General features: G+C 41.0%; 1 protein-coding gene across 1 annotated transcript in view; it reads left to right on the plus strand.

The window, feature by feature from the left end:
* Nucleotides 1–468: 468 nt before the first annotated feature.
* LOC120528884 (zinc finger protein 883-like) overlaps nucleotides 469–19,197 on the plus strand; it is a 147,072-nt gene continuing 128,343 nt past the window's right edge. The window contains exon 1 of the mRNA XM_039752960.1: nucleotides 469–658. Within this exon, the coding sequence (XP_039608894.1) occupies nucleotides 469–658 (190 nt within the window). The remainder of the gene's footprint in view (nucleotides 659–19,197) is intronic.

Genomic DNA, 19,197 nt, shown 5'->3' on the forward strand with positions numbered 1-19,197 from the left:
TCTTGTGTGGGTTCCCAGTGTGCAGTGGTGAGCAGCTACCAACAGTGACAGGCGCCCAAGGCTCAGTGATGTGGGTAGGGAGTGAAGGCTGGTCCGTCTGGTCAGATACCACAGAAGAGCTACTGTAACACAAACTGCAAAAAACCTAATGCTGAACGTGAGAGAATGGAGTCAGAACACACAGGGCTGTGTAGACACAGACTGGTCAGAATGCCCATGCAGACTCCTGTCCACTAATGAATGGAAGAAGGTGGTGTAGTTTGATGAATTGTGTTTTCTTTTAGATCACATGGTAGCCAGCTGCAGGTATGTTGGTTTCCTGGAGAAAAAATGGCAGCAGCGGGCACTATGGGAAAAAGGCAAACCAGCAGAGGCAGTGTGATACTCTACTTTGTAATGTTCTGCTCAGAACCATTGGGTCCTAGCATTCATATGGATGTTCCTTTGACACGTCCCACCTACCTAAAGATGGTTACAGACCACGTACACACCTTCATGACAACAGCATTTCCTGAAGACAGTGGCCTCTTACAGTGCGATAGTGCATCCTGCCAGACTGCCACAATTCTTCATGAATGGTCTGAGGGACACAACAAAGTTTATGGTGTTGACTTGGCCTCCAAACTCTACAGATCTCAATCCAATGGTGATGTGCTGGGTAAGTAAGTGCAATCCATGGAGTTCCCACCTCACAACTTACAGGATTATAAGGATCTCCTGCTAACATCTTGGTGTCAGATACCGCAGGTCACATTCAGACGTGTTGTGGTGTCTATGACTTAATGGGTCAAAGCCGTTTTGGTGGCACAAGAAGGACCAGCACAATTTAAGGCAGGAGGATTTAATTCTATGACTGATAGTATATTATGTGGAATAAACACAAACAAACTGAAAAAGTGTTGGGGATCCAGGGGAGCCCCAATTAATATCTAAAGGTGTAAAAGCAGAAGAAGTGTTGGTTTCAAATGATATCTGGCCACATTCCTCACTGCTGAGACATTTTTTAGCTTCTTCTGTTGGAGCTCCAGCCTCCTCATAAGCTCGTCCCAAAATGATAAGAAGTTGATTTGATTTTCTAATTACCTGCTGTTACTTCTTTAGTTTCTCAGCTTCTTATTCATCCGTTCTTCTTAAAGTTCATAAATTCCATGTGAACGTCTTCTAAATTTTTTTTATCAGAGCTTCAACGTCACCGCTGCTCTCCATCTCCATACCTCACATTTGTCCTGCTTGTTTCTGTTGTCGTTCTGAACAAACGTGTGTTGGACTAAAGTTGCATGTAACAGTTTTAGTTTTTGTAGTTTTGATCTTCTGAATACTTTCAACATATTAGATATGCCTACAATTGTTTAATTTATTTTTCTTTTCTTCTCTCATGTTTCAGGCTTTTATTAGGTTTTGGAACATGCAGATTTAGCTTCTTTTTTCTCAGTCACTATGTCTCATTTTATTGAACAAACTTCAAGTGCTTTGGCACATTCACACCAATGATTATGTACAAATGTCTGCTGGGTCCTACATTATCAGTTACATATGTCATGTTGTTCAAAATGTTTTATACTGGTCTCTGTTGAATAGTCTTACCCCAAAAGATCGAGGCAGAAGTTCATTACATAAGTCATTATAGGAAAAATGGTTGAACCAGTTGTCATTATCTGTCAAGCATATTTTCTGTACATTTCTATCAGACTTTTTCACTAAATGGGTCCTGAATTGGTGAATTGCTTTCTGGTGAATCTTTGGTGAATTCCACCAATGAAGGAGAATGTTTGAAGTGCCAGATCAACTGATGATCAGCCAGTCCTCTAAGGAGCTCAGAGGGGCATCTCATGAACCTTCAGGTAGTAAGCAGATATTGACAGAGCACAGCACAGTGTATTCGTTTCTGACAATGGAAGAACAAAAAGAAATGAACAGCCAGGAAGAAGAAGAAGAGGAGCAAAGCTGTGTGGTGGAAGAGTCAGGAGGCAAAACAGATGAAGATGTAGAAGAGAACAAAGAGACAGGCACATTCCTAATGAAATAAGGGCCACAATTGTGAACCATGTTTTCAATCTTGGCCTTATAATGGCTGAGGCTGGTTGTGTGGTACCGCTGAATATTGGGAGAAAAAACGCATTGTCAATCAACAACAAGTATGTAATCCAACAATGAGCACTGCACTCTAATACTGTATACTTACTATAAAGCTTCATATTACAGTCAACTCCAGACCTTCTACCTGCTTAACAGTTAATGGAAAAATGAGGGACCTGGTCACACATGGAAAAGGAACAGCTTGTTAATCAAATGTCTAAATACTTATAAGCCCATGGAAATTGGGGGCTATGCAGAAAAATGTTGGGCATTCCTAAATGGCTCATATGAAATTTTAATTAAACTCCTTAAATTGAAACTGAATGTCTACATTTCAATCACATAATGGTTCCTTTCCTACAAATCCATTGTGGTGGGGTACAGAGACAAAATTATAAAAATTGTGTCCAAATCCTTATTGTTCTGACTGAATAAAGCCCTAATGAGGCCTCACCTGGAGTTCTGTGCAGGTTTTGGTCTCTGCATTGCAAAAAACACAACATTCATCTCATGTGAATTATTATAATTACTTATGATAGCTGAGTGCTAAATTAATTTTGATTGGTTTATTGTTACAGTTTTTCTCCGTCACTTTGAACATTTCTCTAATCATCATTAATATTCACAAAACAGTAAGCACATTTCTCGAAAAATTCATACAAAGAGGTCCACACAATGGATTACCTGCAAACGCCCTCAGCGTGCTCAAAATCCTTAGTTTATCTCTCAAAGTCAATATTTATGTCAATGAACACATCAGTGCCATAAGAATGACAAGTCCTTGTGTCTTTGTTAAAATGCGTAGCCATGTATCACAGTGCACTCTGGGAGGATTTTCTGATGTGAACTCTGGCTGAGGTTTTGATGTCAAAGACTGGAGATGTTCAAGGCTGCACTTTTGTGTACGTATGGCAGATATCAACTCCAACAGTACAAAGTTACACCTGACTGTATGTGGGGGATTGACAGCAAGAGACTGGACAGGATTCACATTTATACTTTTACTGTTTGTACACTAATTTGTTGACAGAGCATTTCATTGTCATACAGAAAAGTATCTTCCTTTCCAATGGAGCATGGAAAGAATCTTTTGGAATGTCTAATTCATCCTATACAAGTGTCTGCTGTGATGTCCTCACCTGCTGCATCCATGACATCCAGTAGACTCATCTGAGTATGTGGCTGGTGATCGTAAACCTGCCACATCCTTGTGAGTAGAACTCATCAACTGGGCTAAGGAATGGACAACAAGGTGGGAGGAATTCCATCAGCATCCTGTAAAGGGTTGCAAACCATCTAGTGATGGTGCTTGAGTGATGAAAACTCACATTATCCCAAATTACCACATACTTTGGTAAATCATTTCAAATCAGACAACCCTCATCATCAGAGATTGTAGAGGGGATCTAAGAAGGTAATGAGATGCTGTGCACTGTCTGACCCTATAATTGGAATACGAGTTAGTACAGCAGGCACTGAAGTAGCAGCACACATAGTGATGGGAACTCCATGCTGGCCTGGCACATCGAGAGTAGCAGAAGTAGCAGGATGAATTGTGAAGTATAGAGGGTGCTATACTATCTGCTATCTGTGTCAGTCTGTGCCGGGTCGGGCACTATATAGCGCCTTTTTACATTGCTCAGATTCAGACAAAACATATGGTGACAGCTAACCAAGTGCTTTACAACACAAAGTAGTGGAATATTCATCAATGGCCAAGTCAATCAACTGACCTCAACCCAATTGGACATTCAGTTCACAGTTTATTGAAGACAAAACTGATGGTAGAACTCAATGAACAAGCAGCTCCTGAGAAAGTGGCAGTATCTATCTAAAGGCCTGGCAAAGCATTAAAAGGGTGGAAACACAGGATTTTTTGAGTGGAAAGTGATTTTTAACCAAAAATTATATTTACGATGGTATTAGTTTGTCCAAATACTTTTGAGCCCCTGAAAACAGTGGGACTATGTTTAAAAATGGTTGTTTCCTGTCTCCTTCTCATAAGGTGTATTTTCAACTCTTAGACCTTCTACTGTGTTTTCATATCCAACATTTGTTACTTCCTGCATGCCATACTATCACATTTAGCAACATTAAATTCCATGTACCACACAGCTACTTAAGTCTAAACTTCTTTGAGTTCCCTCTCTTTAATACTGATATTAAATAACTAGAGTGTCTACCTGAAGCACTTCAGAGGCACCTCCTCAGTGCTAAAGTTCATCAACCTGGCAATCGGTGAACATCAGGTAGGACACTGGCTTTGGATTGACTCACAGAGGAGTGGAAAATGAGGCAAATGGCGTTTCACTGACCACTGATGAGCTGTGGGAGGTGAGATGGATGCACAGACACAGAAAAAGGCAGACAGGCGTGTATGGAGCTGCAGAATATCAGAGTGGAGTTGAGGAGTTTCCAGTTTTGACAACAAAAGACCTAATGATCCTCTGAATGGGCAACTTATGTGTTGTCTCGAGGGCAAGGTCCATTTCTCCATCTCTTATACCCCTGATCATTACAGTATCTTTCCAGTAAACAATTCAGTGGTAAAATTACAATCACTGACAGACTTATATATCATAATTGAAATATTATTAATATGTGTACCATACAAATAAAGGAGACATCATTACTGATTATTATCTCGCAGTATGGAGTCCTGGGTTTGTATTTTCTCTCTCTGTCCATGTGGGTTTCCTTCAGGTGCTCTGTTTTCCTCCTACAATCCAATCCAAAGACATGCAGTTTAAGTGGATTAGTCACAGTAAACTGGCCCCTAATAAGTGTGTGTGTGTGCGTGTCTCTTTATGCATGTGAGTTTGTTCCCCTGTGATGGACTGGTGCCCTGTCAAGGTTTAGTTCCTGCCTTGCACCCTATATTACCTTAAATAGCCTTCAGTCGCCCATGACCTGCTCAAGATTAATTTGGCTTAGCAAATGGTGTGGCTTTACCAAAGGGTTTAAATATTTAAACATTTTTCAACATATTAATCCATCACAATTTTGTCTGAATGGTGCAATATTGTTTCCATGACTTCTCCAGAAATGAATTTTCAGACTCATCAGTTCAATTCTCCTAATGGTGAGTCCGTTGCTTACCATATTGAGATTTAGCTGACTAAGTCTCAATTGACTTGGCATCTTCTTACACTTGAGGTCCAGGTGGTTCCTCAAACTCCAAGTGTTCCTTGTTAACTCAAAATGGATGGAGATAATCAAGTTATGGATCCCTGAGAAATGATCAAGGAGAACATCAATGAGGCTGAGAAAGACACAGAGGAGAATGTGACATCAACAGAGGGAGCGTCTGTGACTTGGACTGTGGAGCTGAAGGGATGGACTGTGTGGTGTTTTACACAGTGAGACGTGAGTTACAGACGATCCTGATTTGTGTTTTATTTATCTGATGTGAAGTAGAAGACAAAGAGCAGAGCAGCTGAACAAGAAGTCATGTTTGAGTTTTATGAACGGCACAACTCTATAGGAGCACAAAAAGGAAACAAGAGAGGCTTACATGGAAATCTATAGCAGGCTGATGATATTAAAAAGGACATTACAGTTCTGAAGCTGTGCTTTACATAATGAAATGTTATTATTCAAAAGACTCAAATTATAATGTTTCTTTGGAATTGCCCTATTTAAGTATAAATTGGTGCATTGATGTCAGCACGAAAGCAATTTAGTATCCAGCAAGGGATATGACACGCCCTGGCAGCAAATGAAGAACGTACAAGAACTGACCTCAGAAATTAAGAGACAAACATTTATTGTATGATCAGCTAACAAAATGACCACCACAGCTTCTGTCACTGATAGCAGAACCCCAATTTCAACACTCGCTCAGGCTAAGAGGTTTGATCAGAATGACTGACAGCACAACACAGCCAGGCACACTCATCAGGGTCACTTTAAGATCTGAACGATGTTGTGAAGTCACCTACACTGTCAGCCTCTTGGTGGACCGGGTGGTCCTGTTATTGAGTGCCCTCTGTTGCACTTGTGATATTTGGGATGTCTAAAGAACATGACTGAGTGTCATGACAAAGGAATCGGACATTCAAGAAGCATCTCCTTTAATTGCACAAATGTCACAACAAACAGTGAACTTCCCAAAATATGATGGAGCTGCTTAAGCCCAAAGCCCACGCTGTGCCCCTTCAAGATTACTGATGCCAATCTAGATTGTCTTCATTGTTCACTCCATACAAACAGGTGGCAGACACCAAGAAGCTCAGACTACCAGCGCAGTGCTCAAGTGTTTCAGGCTGTGAGGTGACCTTATGATAACTTCATGTCATGTTGGGTTTTTCAAAGCCAGTACTCTAATGGAGAGTCGTCAAGAAATGCCAAGTAGTCTGTGTTCTCCTTTAACAGTCTTGGGACTGCTGGAGTCAAAGACCAACATACAATCTGAGCTCCTCATCCACTGACTGAGCTGCCTTGGCTGATCCTACAGGGCTGTTGAGAGCAGGCAGACATTTTAGGAATTTAGTTAAACCTCAGACGTCTGTGTGCATTCATCAGGACAAGAGGCAGACCATAACTGACATTTTTATTAGGATGCTATCTGTTTTACTGTTAGATATTGAATTAACAAAATACATTTTGATTCTGTATGATCGTACAAATGATTCACAGAACTATATGAACTATTAAAAAGAAAAGATTGAATGCTGTAAATGATGGAGCTGTGCAATGCAGTCTGTTTTAAATGCACATGCAGTTCTTGACGTATTTTACTGTTCATGATTAGACAACCTTTAGTGTTGACAGGTGTGACAGGATACATATATACGCGTGTGTTTGTCTGTTCATACACACTGTTAAAAACACACATGATTTCATTTCCTCATCTCCTCTATATCTGCACTCTTCTGCAGCAGTTTAGAATGTGTGTTATTTAACTTCTGTTATTTGAATGTGATGCTGTTTTGTTATAAGCAGATCCTGAGCTGCCAAATTAAATTCCTGTAAATTCTGGTGAGCGATAGTGGGTCTGATTGTGATTCTTATTTTAAATAAAAGCAAGTGTTTGCTGCTGAGACTCTGTTCTTCAGGACACCGCCAACTTGATACACAGCAGACATGTCGAGCTGACAACAGTGTGCGGCCCACCAGGAGTGAGAGTTTCCCACATCACCCAGAGAGCTGACTGGTGGTTAGTGAGGGCAGGTGAAGACCCCATGATGGCAGCTAATGGTGGGAACAATTCAGGTCAGATGAGTTTATTTTTGAAATTTGCTCTTCATTGTGTGCTGACTCACAGAGCTGAAAGAAGCCCCCAGCTATACTGCAAATCATATCTGGAATGGCAATAAAACTTCCAATTAAGATAAACACACCATTTATTAATGTATGCAATTCTTTCCCATTAACACAAAAGTGAAAAAATATTTTAAGAGCTGAGATGTACCCAAACATTTAAAGTCAACTATGAAGAACATCCAGCTATCCAAAAGAGGACATTCCTTACATCACAGTCATTATGTCTTAGCATGAGATGCTTTAGAAATAAAATGCATAAACCAGAGATGTGAAAGTGGTGAAGATCTGCAAGTACCTGGGGGTTCACATGAACCACAAACTGGACTGTTCTGACAACAAAGTGGATCTGCCCAAGAAGGGCCAGAGCAGACTGGACTTGCTAAGGGGTCTTTCAATGTGTGCAGCAAGCTGATGGAAATGTTCTACCGGTCCATAGTAGGCAGTGTGGTAGTCTCTGCTGCAGTCTCCTGGTGAAAACAACCTGAGCTCAAAAGAAGTACAATGTCAGCAGTAACTAATCAGGAAAGCCAGCGCTATCACAGGGCCAACCCTGGATACACTGGAAGGTTATATGGAAAAGAGGAGGGGGGCAATATTGGATGACATCATGAAAAATCCCCTCCATTACTTTCAGGAGCTGTTCTTCTGGAGTATTTTTAGCCAAGAAACACCTCTCAGGGTCTTTTCAGCGCAATGTATTAGGCAAACCAATGTTTCTACTCGTTTTATTGGTTAAGTTAATTTTTAAAATAACTGCACAATGTACATTTATTTATATATTCATTTATTTTTGTGTATTTACATATTGATTGTTTGGCTGTATTATTTGTCCTGTGAGTCTGTGTTCTTGTTTTTGTGTTTCTGCTGCTGTACTCATCTGAATTTCCCCCAGGATTGATAAAGTTGATCAGATAAGCAGAGGCTGACATAAGTGGTCCAGAATAAAATAATCAGAATGTGTTGATGTTCTTTCAGAGCTGCACAAATGTTTTACAATATGAAAGCTGAAAGCACAATTTATATAAGTGAAGTAAGAGATAAGACACATTACTTTGAAAGGTGTTGTAAACTGCAGCTGTCCTGCTCCTTTACTGACAGTTATTTTGTGTTACCTTCATTTTCTTTAAAGGTTTGTAGTTATTTGCGTACTTCACCTGAAACACTGTCACATTTCAGCCCGTAGTGTGCTGGGGTGATTTGTTGTGATTTTTCTAACCATTCACTTTGCTCTTTCCCTGATTTCTTGTCATTTCTAAGTGCTGATGTACTTTGGGAGCATCTTGAGAGTTTTAGGTTTACCCCAGTTGGTTATCTGAATTGTTTTCAGGTGCCCCCTAGATGTGTGCCATGAGCGTGGCAGCACTTTTAAAGTGTGGCGGAGTGTGTGCACCACACAAAGAAAATCAAGGCAGAGAGAAGAAAAAGGCAGACAGAGGGGCAAACAACAACAACAACATTTGTTTATATAGCATACTTTCATACAAAAGCTGTAGCTCAAAGTCCTTTTCAGGATAAAGAAAGAGAAAAAAGACAAAAAAACAGAAATACAATTAGGCAATACTAATTGACACAGAATAAAAGTAAGGTCCAATGGCCAGGGAGGACAGAAAAAAGGAAAAAAAAATTCCAAATGGCTGGAGAGAAAAAAAAAAAAATCTGCAGGGGTTCCAGGCCGTGAGACCACTTAACCCCCTCTAGGCATTCTACCTGGCATCAATGATCTTGAAAGAAAATGCGACTCTGATTAGCTTCTTTGTCTTGTTACTTTTACAAACTCTTTATCTTGTCTGGAGGTTTAAAGTGAAGCAAGTTCTCCCCTCCCACTAAACCTGCCTAGTTTAATCTTTTATCCATCTATATTATTTCTGTTAAATACCCCTGGTCCACTATTTATCTGTTTATCTGACTGCTGTACCAAACCATTCATTAAAATGCATGCAGTTGGACTATTTACTTCAGGTCTTTGGAAGGTGACATTGAACAGGAGCCAATGGCTGTCTCCTCTCCCTGCATGAGTACAAGTGTGGCGCTGTGCTCACAAATCATCCTTTGTAACACTCCTCACTCATCTGATGATCAACCAGGTCACCTTTCCTGTTTATCCACCTATGGCATAACTCTGACTGCAAACAGCCCATAATAATATGGAATAGCAACAAATCCATGGGGCACCAAGTGTCCTTCAGGTCCATCCCTTGATGTGTGAAGGCAGTGGGTATCACCCAATACTTCTGTGACAAATTGAGCTAGTCAGCTCACTGGCCTGGTTGTTTACCCATCATGCTGTAGTGTTGAGTTAACACACTCCTTTAGACAAGTTCACTCTGAGTATGTCCATTGGTCCTGTTCGTATGCTATGGTTGCCAGAAGCAGCAGGACCAACATGTTTCTTCTAATCAGCCTCATCTACCAATTACTGGAGGCCATTCAGACTGTTGGATGATGACTTCAGAGCTTTTTTATGAAGACTCTGTGTTTACCCTCATTACCGGGCAGCCCCAACCCTTGAAAGTATTTGTTAGGGACTTAAGTGCTTTGGGACTCCCAGTTATATTTATATCCAAATTACGGATTCGGAGTGAACCATCACACTGGGATTTAAGAGGTCTTATGGATGAGGTGAGACGTGGCAATGTCCAAATTCCCATTCCATGGCAGCTGAGAGACATGTTCTGGTAAGAGGAATCATAACATGCTGATGTCTATATGAGGTCAGTGTTAACCCAAGATGGAAAACAAGATGAAGAGAAAACCCACAAAGTGCAGTGTGGATGGAGCAACCAGAAGAAGATATCAGGAGTGTTGTGTGATCAAATAATTAAGACAAAGGTTACAGGTCAAGCTTGTAAGACAGTGGTAATACCAGCAATGACGTACAGAGCTGAGAAATGGACAGTAAAAGAGCACAGCAGGAGAAGAAGTTGGATGTGGTAGAAATGAGAATGTGGAGTTGGATATGTGGGGTTACAAGAAAGGACAGAATAGGAAATGAGTAAGCCAGAGTTACAACAAAATCAAGAAAGATATCTAAGAAAGTAGAGGAAAGTAGAATGGAGTGGCATGGACATGAGATGAGGAGAGACAATGAGTATGTGGGCATTGGAGTGATGGGAATGGAAGTGCAGGAGAAGGGAAAGTGAGGTATGTCATAGCAGAGGTGGATGGACAAAGTAAAAGAAGATTGGAAGGAAAAGGGCTTGGCTGGTGAGGAGATGCAGAACCGAGTTGTGTGGAGAAGCTTCATTGAGAACACCAACTTCCACAAAAAAGTGGGAAAAGATGAAGAGGAGGAGGAAGAAGAAGAAGTTGTAGAAACATTATAATGTTAAGTAAGTACACAGAAATATTACAGCGTAATAGAATCCCATATTTCCATGAATGATTTGCTTATAAAAATGTATTTTCTTAGGATTACTTTTTAAAGTGAACAGCTCAGGGCACTCTGACAAGAAACACATAGCAGCATGTGAAGCTGTGCAAAGAAGAACAGGCAAGTGCATCATGGGACTGAAGGACATGTCCTACTGTGAGAGGCTGAGAAAATTAAACGTGTTTAGTCTGAGCAGAGATGACTGTGTGGGGACCTCATCCAGATATTTAAAATCCTCAAAGGCTTTGATAAAGAATATCCAGCACAATGCACTACTCTTTGTACTCTTTAACATCCCTCTGCGTTGTCATTATTCATACTATTAGTTTCTCACATTTCTTTTTCTCATATGATGGTCTCTTCAAATTTGCTCTTTAGATATTCTTTTACTACGCTTGTTATTTTTTCCTGTTAACTCCTATAACTCTGCATTTCTATGCTCGTACCACAGCTCCAAAAGCATCAACTACATCTGGCTTGGCTGCAGGCCCGGATCTAGAGGCAAAGCCGCCATCATGCCATTTAATTTCAGCCACCCACTCACCCTATAATACCTTCACTCGTTTAAACACTACAAAAACTTTTGATTGATGTGCTGCGTACTTAAACTGCCACAAATCACGTGTTGTGACTTGCCCATTTTTCTTTGAAACAAGTTACCAACATTCAATGGGAAAAGACGAGCCCCGCGCCGAGCCTGCGTTTTTTTGAGGGCAGCTGTGGCCTGCTTGGCTGTGAAGAAGACAGTAACTCAAAAGCCTCAAATCGCAGGCTTTCTGCCTCTGCAGGACTCACGGAAGATGACCCTTACAACATTCTGCTCCTCAGGAATGCTGTTGATGGCCAGTGGACACTCATCTGTGTCACATGTGTCACCTGTCCACATGTTGGGGTCCCAGTCAGCACTGCCCTGACTTTTACTGCAGACGGCTTGGGCTTCTTTTTTCCTGTTCCTCATCTGCTGTTAGTGTTAGCTGTGAATTTTCTGAGTGTCAGTACTTTACTCTTTTCCTGCCCTGTGTTGCAGCTGCCAGCCATTTTAACTTTCAACACTCACATGCCAACAATATTATCACTTTTTGTTTTATGTAATGCCTTTGTTGCTGCCCTGATCTCATCTTTTGCTTTTTTATTCTTTTCTCTCATATTTTAACTTCGTTCCTCTACAATTTGTATTTTATCACATGTAAAACAGACATCCTCTTCACTGCTTCAGGTCAATAAGTGAAGCTACTAGGACGTTCCTTATTAGCCACTCTTGCTTGCATCATCCATCTTGCTGGTAGTTAGCTGGTTTCACTATGGCCTTGGACTTTACTGCGTCTACAGTTCTAATCTGATCTGCTCCCTGAATTATAAACCCTGCTTGCAGTGACAACTCTTTAACAGCAGAAGGGCTTTAGGTTGACCAGATCCCAAAACACTAACAATTGTATACCCACCCCAGCTCTTGTTCTTTTATCCTCACACTCACCTGACCTGATAGAAGACACAGTCCACAGTCTCAGAGCACTTGCACCCCAGACTACGGCCCGCTCTTCACTCAGAATTAACTGCTGTTGTGATTCACTCTCCCTGTTAGAGGACGTCTCCTCTTTCCTTAAACACCCCGGGCAGCAGGACAGAGCAAGTGCTAATGCAAGCAAAGGGAGCAGGTATGATCTTTAATTCATTCATTATAGGTGTAGCAGTCATAAAATGCTTAAATGTCCCAAAAGTAGAAGAAAAAGCAAATGGATATGACATATCCCCATAAAACCTGCAGGTTTCATCAGCTGTTATGGACGATGCTTGCTGCCCTGAGGTGTGTTGCATTCTGAGCTCAATCGTCTCAGTCGTCTCTCAACATGGACCTTCTGCTGCTCGCTCTTACTTCTTCTTACTTTTCATTGACACTTCTGAATTTTTTTTAAAGCTTGTCAGATCCCCGGTGAACACTACTAGCCCCTCTTTGTTCAAAGTCACCTGTAAGGCCATGTCAGCACACGAAAAGGCCAAGCATCTTGCTGTTAAATGACCATTCTGATGTTTAAAGTTTGGACTTTTCTCTAAATCTTAAAGTTCCTTCTAACAATGGACAGCTTTTATTTTTCATTAGAGGCCAGTATTCTTCAGCTGCTAACATTTCCTCTTTTAGGATTTAAAACAAGCTGCTACTGCAGAGGTCTGAATTTCAACAAAATGAAAAGATTGATATCTTACTTATTGTCCTGAAAATGCTTTTAATAATTTTAAAACAAAAGCAAAAGAAAGGTAGAAAACCAAAACACATTTCAATATTCATGTTTAGCACTACTGTTACTGCATTCTCTAAGAAATGTCTAATAAAAAACAGCAAAATACGTTAAGAACTGCATGTGCATATTAAACAGACTGCATTCCCCAGCGCAGGCATTAACTCAATTCAATCTTTCCTTTTTAATTGTTCATATTGTTTTATTTATTATTTGTAAGATCATACAGAGGCTAAATGTTTTATTGTTAATTCTGTATCTGACAGTTAAATAGACACCTTCATTTAAAAAACTATTATGGTCTGCCTCTTGACCTGATGAATGCACACAGATGTCTGAGGTTTGACTGAATTCCTAAAATGTCTGCCTGCTCTCAACAGCCCTGCAGGATCAGCCATGGTGGCACACCCCAGTGGATGAGGAGCTCAGATTGTACATTGGACTTTGACTCAGCAGTCCCAAGACTGTTACAGGAGAGCACAGACACGTTGGCACTTCTTGACGACTCTCCATCAGAGTTCTGACTTTGAAAAACCCAACATGACATGAAGATTTCATCAGGTCACCTCACGGCCTCAAACACTTGAGCACCGCACTGGTAGTCGGAGCTTCTTGGTGTCTGCCGCCTGTTTGTATGGAGTGAACGATGAAGACTATCTGGACAGGCATCAGTGTGCTGGGAGGGTCACAGAGTGGGCTTTGGGCTTAAGCAGGTCCTTCAAATTTTGGGAAATTAACTGGCTGTTATAACATTTGTGCAATCAAAGGAGATGCTTTTGAATGTCAGATTTACTTATCCTTACCTAAAGTGTTATCAGTGACACTCAACCGTGTTCTTTAGACATCCCAAACATCACAGGTGCAATAGATGGCACTCAATAACAGGACCACCAGGCCCACCATTGGTTTGACAATGTAAACCTGAAGTCACTTCACAGCATCAGGTCAGACTTTTAAATGACCGTGATAAGTGTATCGTCAGTCATTCTGATCAAACCTCTAAGCTCAAGTGAGATTCAAATTGGGGGTCTTCCACCAGTGACAGATAAGCTGTGGAGGTCGTTTTGTTTGCTGTAAATAAAATAAATGTTTATCTCTTAATTTCTGAGGTCAGCTCTTGTATGTTCCTCATTTGCTGCCTGGGTATGTCACATTACTTGCTGGATACTGAATTGCTTTAATGCTGGCATCAGTGAACACATTTATAATCAAATAGGGCAATTCCAAAGAAACATAATTTGGATCATTTGAATAATAACATGTCATTATGTAAAGCACAGCTTAAGAAGTGTACTGTAATGTCCTTTTTAATGTCGCCAGTCTGCTGTAGATTTCCATGTCAGCCTCTCTTTTTTCCTTTTGTGCTCCTATAGAGTTGTGCCGTTCATAAAACTCAGACATGACTTCTTGTTCAGCTGCTCTGCTATTTGTCTTCTACTTCACATCAATTAAATAAAACACAAATCAGGATGGTCTGTGACTCGCGTCTCACTGTGTAAAACACCACACAGTCCATTAATTCGGCTCCACAGTCCAAGTCACAGACGCTCCCTCTGTTGATGTCACATTCTCCTCGGTGTCTTTCTCAGCCTCATTGATGTTCTCCTTAATCATCTGTCAGGGCTCCATAAGTTGATTGTCTCCATCCATTTTGAGTTAATCAGAAACACTTGGGAGTTTGAGGAACCACCTGAACCTCCAGTGTAAAAAGAGGCCAAGTCAAGTTAGAGTTACAACAACAACAACATTTATTTCTATAGCACATTTTCATACAAATAATGCAGCTCAAAGTGCTTTACATGATGAACAAAGAGAAAAAAAGACAAAATAAATAAGAATTAAAATAAGGGAACACTAATTAACATAGAATAAAAGTAAGGTCCGATGGCCAGGAAGGACAGAAACAACAAAAAAAAAAAAAGATGGCTGGAGAAAAAATATAAAATCTGCAGGGGTTACAGGCCATGAGACCGCCCAGCCCCCTCTGGGCATTCTACCTGACATAAATGACCTCAATCAGTCCTCATCGTATTCTGGGCTCTCATAGAAGAACTTGATGATGATGGTCATGTGGACTTCTGGCCTTTAATCCATCAATTTAGGGACATCACGGTGCATTGATCAGGTGGTGGTGGCTCCTGAGTTGGTCGGCTAAATCTCGATATGATAAGCAATGGTCTCACCATTAGGAGAATTTAACTGATGAGTCTGAAAATGAAGTTAGGGAAGCAATATTGAAGCACTCAGACAAGTCTGTGAAGGATGAATATGCTGAAAAATGTTTAAATATTGAAGTTCTTTGGTAATGTCATACCATTTTCTAAGCCAGCTTCATCTTGAACGGGTTGGACAGGATTCACATTTAAGGATTTACTATTGGTATTCTAATTTGTTGGCAGAGCATATCATTGTGATACAGAAAAGAAAAAGACAGATCTGTTTTATAGCACTATATAGCAGAAAGGAAAAAAACACAAAACTAGCAATGTAAGCACAAGAAACCCCCCTTAGGCAGATCTGTACATGCAGAATTACAGGGTGGTCTTTCTACACCTCCTGACATTCCTGTCTTCTGGGCCACAGATTCTCACCCACATCACAGCTGATATTTTCCTTTGCAATGCAGTGTGGAAAGAATCTTCAGGAATGTCTAATTCAGCCTCTGCAGTCGTCGGCTGTGATGTTCTCACATGTTGCACCCATTGCCTGATGATGCCTGAATGATGGAATTTGACATTATCCCAAATTACCACATACATTGGTAAATCATCTCGAATCAGACCACACTCATCATCAGGGGTGAGATTCCTGTAGAGAGTGTCTAAGAAGAAGAGAAGATGCTGTGCACTGTCTATCCCTATAGTGGGACTTGAGGTTAGCACAGCATGCACTGAAGTAGCAGCACACATAGTGATGGTATCTCCATGCTGGCCTGGCACATCGAGAGTAGCAGAAGTAGCAGGATGAATTGTGAAGTATAGAGGGTGCTATACTATCTGCTATCTGTGTCAGTCTGTGCCGGGTCGGGCACTATATAGCGCCTTTTTACATTGCTCAGATTCAGACAAAACATATGGTGACAGCTAACCAAGTGCTTTACAACACAAAGTAGTGGAATATTCATCAATGGCCAAGTCAACCAGCTGACCTCAACCCAACTGGACATGCTGATCACTTGCTGAAGACAAAACTGATGGCAGAAAGTCCAACAAACAATCAGCACCTGAGACAGCGGGCAGTAAAGGCCGGGCAAAGCCTCACTAGGGTGTAAACAGAGCCCTTGGAGATGGCCGTGGGTTTAGACTTCAAGCAGGAGCACCTCAGGCTGGATCCTGGCTTTGGTCTGACTCACAGACATGAGACAAATGGCGCTTCACTGACCCCGGTGAGCAGTGGGGGGTGAGATGAATGTACATGCATAGGAAAAGGCAGACAGGCAGGCATGTATGGAGCTGCAGAAGACCAGAGTGGACTTGAGGAGTTTGCATTTTTAACTACAAAAGACCTAATGGTCCTCTTAAGGGCCAACTTAAGTGTTGTCTTGAGGGCAAGGTCCATTTCCCCGTCTCTTTTACACCTGATCATTACAATATCTTTCCAGTAAACAATTCATTTTTAAAATTACAATCACTGATAGACTTATATATCATAACTGAAATTATATTAATATGTGTACCATACAAATAAAGGAGACATTATTACTAATTATTACCTTGGAGTAAGGAGTCCAGGGTTTGCATGTTCTCTCTGTGTCCATGTTGGTTTCCTCCAGGTGTTCTGTTTTCCTCCTACAATCCAAAGACATGCAGTTTAGGTGGATTAGTAATGCTAAACTGGCCCTTAATAAGTGTGTGTGTGTCAGTTTGTTCCCTTGCTATGGACTGCTGCCCTGTCCACGTTGTGTTCCTGCTGCCCACCCTATCCTTACTTAGATAGTCTTCAGCCCCTTGCAATCCACTCATGATTAAGCTGGCTTAGAAAATGATATGACATTACCAAAGTGTTTAGAGTTTAAATATTTAAACATTTTTCAACATATTCATCATCCACAATTTTGTCCGAGTGCTGAAAAATTGCTTCCCTAACATCTGCAGAGATTCATTTTCAGATTCATCAGTTCATTTCTCTTAAGGGTGAGCTCATTGTTATCATATTGAGATTTAGCTGACTAAGTCTAACTTGATTTGGCCTCTTCTTACACTCAAGGTTCATGTGGTTCCTCAAACTCCAAGTGTTTCTGGTTAACTCAAAATGGACGGAGACAATCAAGTTATGGAGCCCTGAGAAATGATCAAGGAGATGTCATATTGGGTTTTTCAAAGCCAGGACTCTGATGGAAAGTTGTCAAGTTGTCATCTGAGCTCCCCTTTAACAATCTTGGGACTGCAGGAGTCAAAGCCCAATGTACAATCTGAAATCCTAAGCCACCATGGCTGATCCTGCAGGGCTGTTGAAAGCAGGCAGACATTTTATGAATTCAGTCAAACCTCAGACATCTGTGTGCATTCTCGGAAGCAGAGTAGCTGATAATTCTGGGTGAATAAGGGGCCGTAGTCCCAGATGCGAGTGCTCTGAGGCTGTGGACTGTGTCTTCTATAAGGTCAGGCTACTACAAGGAAAAAAAGAACAAGAGTTGGTGCAGAGGACATGTGTATGAGTCTACGTAACAAAAAATCTTACCATGGGAATAAAAGTGTCCATGTCTTGTGATAGGGTCAACCTAAAACCCTTCCGCAGGTAAAGATTTGGCACTGAAAGCAGGGTTTGAAATTTATGAAGCAGATTGGATTAGAATTGTCCAAGGCCATAAGTAAAACCAGCTATGTAACAGTGAGGTGGATGGTGCAAGTAGGGGGAGGCTAAGAAGGAAAGTTCTAGTGGCTTCTCTTACAGACCTGAAGCAGGGAAGTGGATGCCTTTTGTAGAGAAGTTAGAATAAGAAATACAGAGGAACCGAGTAAAAAGTTGAGAGAAAAGAGAATGAAAAAGTAACAGATGAGCTCAATGAAGTGACAAAGGCAGTAAATGGAGTGTAAAGTGATCGTGATGTTGGAGTGAGTGCTGAAAGTCAACATCTGACAGCGGCAACACCTGATAGGAAACACGTAAAGTACTGACATGTAGAAAAGCCACAGCTAAGACTAACAGTAGACGAGGATCAGGAAAAAAGAATCACAAGCCGTCTGTAGTAAAAGTCAGGGCAGTGCTGACTGGGACCCCAACATGTGGACAGGTGACACATGTGACACAGATGAGGAGCATCAGGAACTGACAGACGAGCTGATGGACAACAGCAGACATGCTGCAATCACAAGTGCCTTTTGACTGATCACAAATGGGAGACTCAGTAACAGCATTTTGTAAGTGACCTCAGCTTGTAGTGTGGACAGCTAGAAAAACTGAGTCTTCTCCAGAGAGGACTGCAGAAGCAAAAAGTCTGAGATTAGAGGCTTTTGAGTTGCTGCCTTCTTCACAGACAAGCCGGATGTCGTTGATGCTTTTGGAGCAGAGGGATCAGCAAAGAAAGAAAAAAAGACAGAAATTGTGAATGAATATTTAAGCACAAGTTTGAAGAGACCATCATATGAGAAAAAGAAATGTGAGAAACTAATAGTATGAATAATGAGAGCACAGAGGGATGTTAAAGAGTGCAAAGAGTGAGTGTTAAAGTTTGAGTTTTTAAAAGTGGGTTCTTAGAATCTGTAAAGGAAACACAAGAGAACAACAGCCCTGTAATGTCTTCTCTGAGCTGACAGCGAGGTCACAGTCGCCAGAACTCTTACAGCACTTACAAGGCCCTTAGTAAAACACTTCATAACAGCTCAGAATTTAAGAGACAGCGATGTGAGTGATCTGTGGGCTGTGGTGGAGAAGTATTCAGAGTGCTGTGAGCTCTTCACTTTCAAAATGTATTCCTAAGAAAATAATTTTTCCTAAGTAAAATATTCATGTGAATATGGGTTTCTATTATGCTATTATTTTGAATTTCTTCTTCTTCCTCATCTTTTCCCACTTTTGTGTGTGGTTGATGTTCTTGATGAACCTTGTGAAAGGATTCTGACAACACAGAGAACGGTTTGGGGACAGCCGTCCATATACTTGAGATAGGCTGCCAAAATGGAGGTTTGTGGTTCAAAATGGTACAGGTCTTAAAAGACTTCAGTCTAACACAGAACGGAACAGATAGGCAAACATGGCAGTTTTATAGCAGGGTGAACGTGCAGATGTGAGAGGGAATCTGCAACCACCTCA

This window comes from Polypterus senegalus, chromosome 4 (assembly GCF_016835505.1).
Source record: "Polypterus senegalus isolate Bchr_013 chromosome 4, ASM1683550v1, whole genome shotgun sequence".
Taxonomy (NCBI): Eukaryota; Metazoa; Chordata; class Cladistia; order Polypteriformes; family Polypteridae; genus Polypterus; species Polypterus senegalus.